This window comes from Carettochelys insculpta, chromosome 1 (assembly GCF_033958435.1).
Source record: "Carettochelys insculpta isolate YL-2023 chromosome 1, ASM3395843v1, whole genome shotgun sequence".
In the NCBI taxonomy this organism is placed as follows: Eukaryota; Metazoa; Chordata; order Testudines; family Carettochelyidae; genus Carettochelys; species Carettochelys insculpta.
Genome location: NC_134137.1, coordinates 7,188,224 through 7,196,205, shown reverse-complemented (window position 1 = coordinate 7,196,205; position 7,982 = coordinate 7,188,224). Strand labels below are relative to the sequence as shown.

Here is a 7,982-nt window from a genome sequence, read left to right as displayed (position 1 = left end):
TAATTTTTCTATAATTTCTTTAATGCTGAAGTCACACAAATTTCATGTATTCTTGAGAATAATTTCTGTCATTGCCTTCATTGTGTTTAAATACCACAACTGGAGGAGAATGAGTGATTCATACTGGTTGTTGATCAATTGTGCATTCAGGTGTTTGACCAAGATGTCATTTAATATGAAATATGTTTAAGAGGCCAAATAAACAATGTCAGTTCTACTACTCTAACCCAATGCTAACATAGTACAGGGCAAAGGGTTTTATAGCATACCAGTCCCTGGGAAGCCATCTTGAGCAGTGAGGTTATGTTCATTGTTCAAAATATCTGCTCCCCAAAGTTACACACTTCAGCTTTTATCGTTTATATGAAGATTTCACAAGTTACACATCTCTTTACACAACACTAAATCCAACACATCAGTGTGCACCTGTTTCTTGACGTGAGTGGGGAATTATTTGGGGGAACATCCCTGAGTTCTGTACTATCCCAAAAGTATTGGTTAGTGAAATGATCTGAGCCCTCCCCCCAAAAAATTTTCCTCAAGGCCCGACCTCAGGCACTTCCTTTCCACTCTGCTGAGCGCCACGGTCCCAGTGTGGTCATCATGGCTAGTCCTGGGAAGATAAAACTATATTCTAATAATGTTTACCTATGTCAGGAGCTAAGCTGTCCTCACCCATCACACTGGGTGCTTTCTTGCCCCACTGATCACTATCATTAAATTCAAACTACAGATTCAAACTGTATTAAAGAGCAACTGTAAGAAAGATATGGGAAAGGTTCAAGGAAACAAGGGAACCTGCTCTGTGGAAAGAGGGACATCACCAATGGCTGTGGGACATAAGGAAGGTTCAGTCTGTTCTTCATTATATTTTCATACCTCATACTCACACCATTCTTTCTAAAACAAGCTGAGGTGTTAAACTTGATTTTCCTCATCACCTTTGCCTTCCTCAATGTTACTGACGTCTATCATTCTGGCACCTCCCAAGGACTGCATCTTCTTCTCCTATCTCCCCTAGTCTTGGATGTCACATTTGTCAAAATATGTTAAACTGACATCATTACATTTGACACATGTTCAATAAGGGATGTTACCTTTTCAACAAAAATTAGATATCAAGAAATCTTGGTCATACAGAACTCAGCCTAGTAGAACAAACTTAATACTTGCAAGTGATTCAGTCTGGTGGGACATTTGGTGGAAATATCTCTTTCACAAAGTTGAACATGAAGTCTCAATGTCCACACTGCACATGTTTGATAACTGGAACAGTATTTTGAAAGGTCCAGCTGAAATGTGATAACAACATTGACTCTACAAAGCAATAATTAATTTGGTTCCAAAAAAATCTACGAAAATGTCCATAACCCCTGCAGTAGCTTTCTGTATAAGTTTTCAACTGAACATATTGGTTTATGCTCCGGACCTCCTGAAGGATTGGAAGTAGGACAATCAGGTAAACTTTGCTGAGCAGATCTGTACACATATGATAAAGAAGTTGAGTAATGAAGTTGCTTACATTTTTCTTCATATGAAAAAAAGTCTTAAAATATAGTTTCTCTTTGTTGAACAAATCAACAACCTTGTCTAATGAAATGTCACCATATGCAAGAAAACTGCAATATCTTTTGTGGCCTGGAAGTTCTGGAAAGGCCAAGTGACAAGCTGTGAGGAAAGGGGGTTTGAAGGGTGGCTCTAAAAAAGATCAGAGGGACAGAACTCAACAATGCAGAGACAGTGGAGTGTAAGACATTTGGTGTGAAGAACATCTCAGACTGTGAACTTCTACAATACTGACCTCAGATAAATAAGGACAGAGCACTCTTGATTAATGAAGGGGTATTCTTCCGGCCTACCCCTCTTGCAATATAGGTTTAATATCAGTGGTCCCAAGTGATCACTTTCTGCTGATATATTTGCCCACTTTATCACGAAGCTCTTTGGTTTTGACACCATAAATGATAGGGTTCAACATGGGAGGGAGGAGAAAATAGAGGTTGGCCAAGATGATGTGAATGTGAGGAGCAATTCCATGACCAAATCGGTGTGTCAGAGAGGAGAAGAGAGAGGGAGTGTGAGATGTCAATATAACACAGACGTGGGTGGTGCAAGTGTTGAGGGCTTTCTGGTGGGCTTTCTTGGAGGAGATTTGGAGGACAGCCCTGACAATCAGAACATAGGACAGAGCAATGAGCATCAGATCTAACCCAACAACCACAACCACTACCACCAAGCCATACGTCCTGTTGATAGTGATGTCCCCGCATGACATTTTTGCCACTGCCATGTGATCACAGTATGTATGGGGGATAATGTGGTTGGCACAGAAGGGCAGCCTGATCAAGAGCAAGGGCATAGGCAGAATGAAGAAAATAGCTCTTAAAACACACACTAACCCTAGCTGAGCTATTCGTGCATTGGTGAGGATGGTGGCGTACCTCAGAGGGTAGCATATGGCAAAGTAGCGATCAAAGGCCATCATCACGAGGATGGCTGAGTGCATAACAGAAGCCCCGTGAAGGAAGAACATCTGGGTGAGGCAGCCTTCCACTGTAATATCTTTTAAGTTGAACCAAAATATACAAAGTGCCTTTGGCACAACAGAGCTAGATGTGCCAATGTCAGTGAGTGCCAGCATGCAGAGCAGCAGGTACATTGGCTTATGCAAGGTCGTCTCTTTGACTATAACAAACAGAAGAGTAAAATTTCCCAACAGGCTGAAAAGATAGAACATAAAGAAAGGGATGGAAATCCAGATGTGGGCATCGTCAAGGCCAGGGATCCCCATTAGGATAAATGTTGAAGGGCCAGATGGCGTGAGATTGAAAGTTGGCATGAGGTGATCTGTCAGTCGATTGAGCAGATAAATTTTCAAGCTTCCTGTGAAGGAAGGAAGAACCACACAGTAAGGAGGTTATAATTTTTTAAAAACAATATGATAAATTCTGTGCAGTTATAACCAATGTAGTAATGGGGTTGAGCAGTAAGGTGTAAACGTTAACCAATGGCACCACACTATTTAGGTCATTGTAAAGTCCAAAGCAGTCCTCAGAGGGAGCTAACCTGGTCAGGTGATTTGGCAGCATTCTAGAAGATGAACTTTGATGTCAATTACTGTAATGTGTGTGTCCTTTGCAGGGAAAAGATTCAACTCCTCAAACACCTGACAAGGTTCTATTTTAACTGTGAGAACTCAGGACAGGGAGCTGGGTAGCATGGTATACACCTCTGTCAAAACCTATTTACAGTCCAAGCATGCATAGAAACCACACAAAATATTAGGATCTAGGAGTTGTGGGATGGGAATCATACAGAAAATGCAATGCCATGAGATCAGTCATTTGATGTTATTCTCCCAATCTAGACACCTCTTTACCAAATATTCATAAACCTGAATTACCCACCAGGAGAAATAAAAAAAAACCAAATTGATAGGTTTAGACGAATACCCAGAGACCAGCTACTCCAAGATACGTCCAAAAAAGCCAAGAACAGAACACCACTGGTTGTCACCTACAGTCTCCAACTCAAACCACTGCAAAGCATTGTTAAAGACCTACAACCTATACTTAATCAGGATGCCACACTCCAGAAGACCCTAGGTGACAGGCCTGTTCTCTCCCACAGACAACCTCCCAACCTTATGAGGATCCTCAACCTTAGAACCAACCATAGTTTATACCACAGGAACACCAGTCCTGGGACTCTTGTTTACAACAAAGCCCGCTGCCAGCTTTGTCCCCATATCTATTCTGGAGATACCATTACTGGACCTAACTAGGTTAGTCACAGAATCACGGCCACATTCTCATGTTCCTGAACTAACACCATATATGCCATCATGTGCCAACAATGCCCAGATGCTTTGTATATTGGACAGACTTCAAACTCTCTCAGAGAAATAGTTAATGAGCACAAAACAGACATCAAAACACTCCCGATCCATAAACCAGTTAGTCTACATTTTAATGGAGTGGGCCATTCTGTTAATGACTTAAGAGTTTGCGTCTTATCGAAGAAGAATTTTCACTCTGCTTTGGAAAGAGAGACTGCTGAACTCTCTTTCATATTCAAATTCGACACATTAACATGCGGTTTGAACCAGGATGCAAATTTTCTGGGACACTATAGGGGCTCTTTTGCATACTTGGCTTAATCTAATTCTTGACCTCCCTGCTGCCGCCCCTCTGCTCTCTGATTTGCTCATCTTGATCATTTTTGTTCTGATTTGTCAACCTTGATTACTGTTTTTGGTTCTCTATGCCTTAAATATTGAGTCTGTTCTGGTATGGCTATGGTCTGAAGAAGTGGGTCTGTCCCATGAAAGCTCATCACCTACTAAATTATTTTGTTAGTCTTTAAAGTGCTTCTTTACTGCTTTTTTGGTTTTTTTTTCTTTGTAATATCTTTCTCACACCTGACAGCGGAGAAGTAGCAAGCTTGCACAAGGTCAGAAAGTATGAACAAGGATTCAGGGATATGGCTGGTATCAAGAAGAGCCCCAGGCATAAGTCCTGGGACCTGTTTCATTCAACTTCTTTATTAATGATATGAAAGTCTGGATGGATTGCATCCTCAGAAATATGGTGGATATAGACAATTGAAGAATTGTGCCAAAAGAAATCTGATGACGTTCAACCATGACAAGTATACAGTCCTGCACTTAGAATGGAAGAATGACATTCACTTCTACATGATGGGCACCAACTAGCTAAGCAGCAGTTCTGCAGAAAAGAACGCAGATTATTTGAGAGGAGAAGTTAGATATGTGTTAACAGTGTGCCCTTTTTTTCCAAAGAAGGCAAATGACATATTTGGCTGCGTTAGTAGGAGCATGGCCAGCAGATCAAGGAAAGAGCTTATTCCCTTTAATCCAATACTGGTGAGGCCCCATATAAAGTATGATGAGGTAATTAGATCTGAGGACATGGAGAAGTCAAAGAATGTGATATACCTTGACTTTAGAGAAGATTTTGATACAGCTTTCCTACTACATTCTTGCCCATAACTTAAGGCAGTAAGGATTGGCTACATGGACTGTAAGGTGGATAGAAAGCTTGCTAGATGGTCAGGCCCCACAGATAGTGATCAATGGATCAATGTCTGCTTAGTGGTTGGTTTTGAATGGAGTGCCCCAGGGATCAGATCTGGGGCTGGTATTGTTCAACATTGTAATTAATGACCTGGATGAGGGAATGGATTGCACTCTCGGCAAATTTGCACATGACGCTAAGCTAGGGGGACAGGTAGAACTAAAGAACATACAAAATGTTTATACAATGGGGGTTTCTCATGAGAAGTGCAATGGCTCTGAAAGAGCTTAAGACTCTGAAGAAATAATTAGCTAATCATGCGCTCCCAGTGTGACCCTGTGGCCAAAATAGATGATATGATCCTGGGAGGTGAACCAGGGGAATTTGAAGGAGAATCTAACAGTTGTTTTACCTCTGCATATGGCACTGGTGTGACTACAGCTAGAATCCTGTGTTCAAATCTGGTGTCCCTCATTAAACACTGAAAGGTTCAGAGAATAATCACAAGAATTAGAGTTGAAAACCAGCCTGATAGTGATAGACTCAAAGAGCTTAATCTCTTTAGTTTATCAAAGATGGTTAAGGGGGACTTAACTATTTGTGAGTACATAATGAGATGTACTTACTAATGCCAGAGTCAGAAAGTTGTATTTTGACTTCAAGCTCCTTCTTTAGCTTACTGAAGGCATTTTTTTTCTGTTTGTGACCATGGTGAGTTAATCCCCATGGAGAGAAATTCTCATGTGATTGTGGTGCATTGAAAATGTTACACCGGAGGTACATTTCACAAGGCTGAGGGATCATGGGGAAGTCAGTGGATGTGATATACCTTGACTTCAGCAAGGCTTTTGATATGGTCTCCCACAACATTCTTGTCCATAAGTTAAGGAAATATGGATTGGATCCTTGGACTATAAGATGGATAGAAAGCTGGTTTGAGGGTCGGGCCCAACGGGTAGTGGTCAATGGCATAATATCTGGATGGCAATCTGTTTCAAGCAGAGTGCCTCAAGGCTCGGTCCTGGGCCTGGTGTTATTCAACATCTTTATTAATGACCTGGATGAGGGACTGGACTGCACCCTCAGCAAGTTTGCGGATGACACAAAACTAGGGGGAGAGGTAGATACGTTGGAGGGTAGAGAGAGAATCCAGAGGGACCTGGATGAATTGGAGGACTGGGCCAAAAGAAATCTGATGCAGTTCAATAAGGAGAAGAATAGAGTCCTGCACCTGGGTCGGAAGAATCCCAAGCATTGTTACAGATTGGGGACCGACTGGCTCAGCAGCAGTACGATGGAAAGGGACCTAGGGGTTATGGTGGATGAAAGGCTGGATATGAGTAAACAGCATGCCCTTGTAGCCAAGAAGGCTAATGGCATACTCAGTTTCATTAGGAGGAGCATTTCGAGCAGATCTAGAGAAGCAGTTATTCTTCTTTATTCAGCACTGATGAGGCCACATCTGGAATATTGTGTCCAGTTTTGGGACCCCCAGTATAAAAAGGATGTGGATTTGCTGGAGGAGGTTCAGTGGAGGGCAACAAAAATGATTAAGGGTCTGGAGCACAAGACTTATGAGGATAGCCTGAGGGATTTTGGCTTGTTCAGTTTACAGAAGAGAAGACTTAGAAGTGATTTAATAGCAGCCTTCAACTTCCTGAAGGGGAACTCCAAAAAGGAGGGTGAGAAACTGTTCTCAGTGGTGTCAGATGGCAGAACAAAGAGTAATGGTCTGAATTTGAAGAGGGAGAGGTGTAGGTTAGATATTAGGAAAAACTACTTCACCAGGCAGTGAATACTTTGGAATGCGTTGCCTAGAGAGGTGGTGGATTCTCCATCTGTTGAGGTTTTTAAGTCCCGGCTGGACAAGGTGCTGGCTGGGATGACTTAGCGGGGATTGATCCTGCTTGAAGCAGGGGGCTGGACTAGATGACCTCCTGAGATCCCTTCCAGCCCTGTGATTCTGTGATTCTGTGGATCCTCTGGGGCAGCACATGGATGAGCATTATATAACAAAATTCAGAACCAAAATCCAGGAAACATTGGGACACCCAAGTTGCAGGTGTGTGGCTTGCTAAGGGAAGGAGGCCCAGACTCTCCCATATACATTTGGGTCAGGAAAGGTCCCAGTGCTGGGTTTGGACCAAGAATCTCAAAAATATCCATGTCAACAGGGCTGCTAGCTTAGTTGTGTTCATGTCTCTCCTGTTCCCATCCCATAGCATTGCTTCTTTACCTGTATATACCATGCCTGCCCCACAACTTGAGAGCTCCTTGTCTCCCCCCTGACTGCCCCCAAATCCTCAGCACTGCCATTCTGTCTGTGTACGCCCTCTTCCCAGCATGCACTGAACCCAGTGCTGTCCACCTGCCCTGTACATCTCATCCCCTACCCCCATTAATCCCCAGTGCTGGCTGGTTGTTCCTGTATGTCCCCCACAACCACAGTATCCAGCCCTGCCACACAGTGGTACTCCTCAGCCAGGACTAAAACCAGGTGTCACACCACACATGACAACTCACAGAAATACCTCCTCAGATGAGGTTAAACTCAGTGTTTCCCTGTACCACGGAAAAGGGGGAGATCAACCTGAATTACCATTTTGGGGATAAAGGAAACCCCAGTAGCAGCTAAGCCTGTGCAAGGAATGAGAGAGGGACAGATCCGGTGGGAGGGAGAAAGGATGTGCTGATTGAAGGAGGAAGTGTCTCTTCCTCAAACGACACAAAGCTTTCCCATGTTATGGACTGGTGGAAAACCAGACGGCCCTTGCCCGAAGCTGCTTTTCTGTGTCCACAACTGCTGAAATCACCGCAAGGCTGCAGTGGGGTTACTCATGGGAGGAGGGATCATCTGCATGGGGGATGGTGTCAGGGACCATTTGGCACAAGGTGGTCCATGCTACTTTGCAATCTGAGCCACCTCACCACCCACAGATGTTTGCC

At 43.2% G+C, this 7,982-nt stretch overlaps 1 protein-coding gene across 1 annotated transcript; it reads right to left on the bottom strand.

Moving 5' to 3' along the window:
- Positions 1–1,900: 1,900 nt before the first annotated feature.
- LOC142002700 (olfactory receptor 52N4-like) lies at positions 1,901–2,839 on the bottom strand. The gene has a single exon (XM_074979017.1). It carries the CDS (start codon positions 2,837–2,839, stop codon positions 1,901–1,903), a length of 939 nt encoding a protein of 312 aa, XP_074835118.1.
- Positions 2,840–7,982: the final 5,143 nt, after the last annotated feature.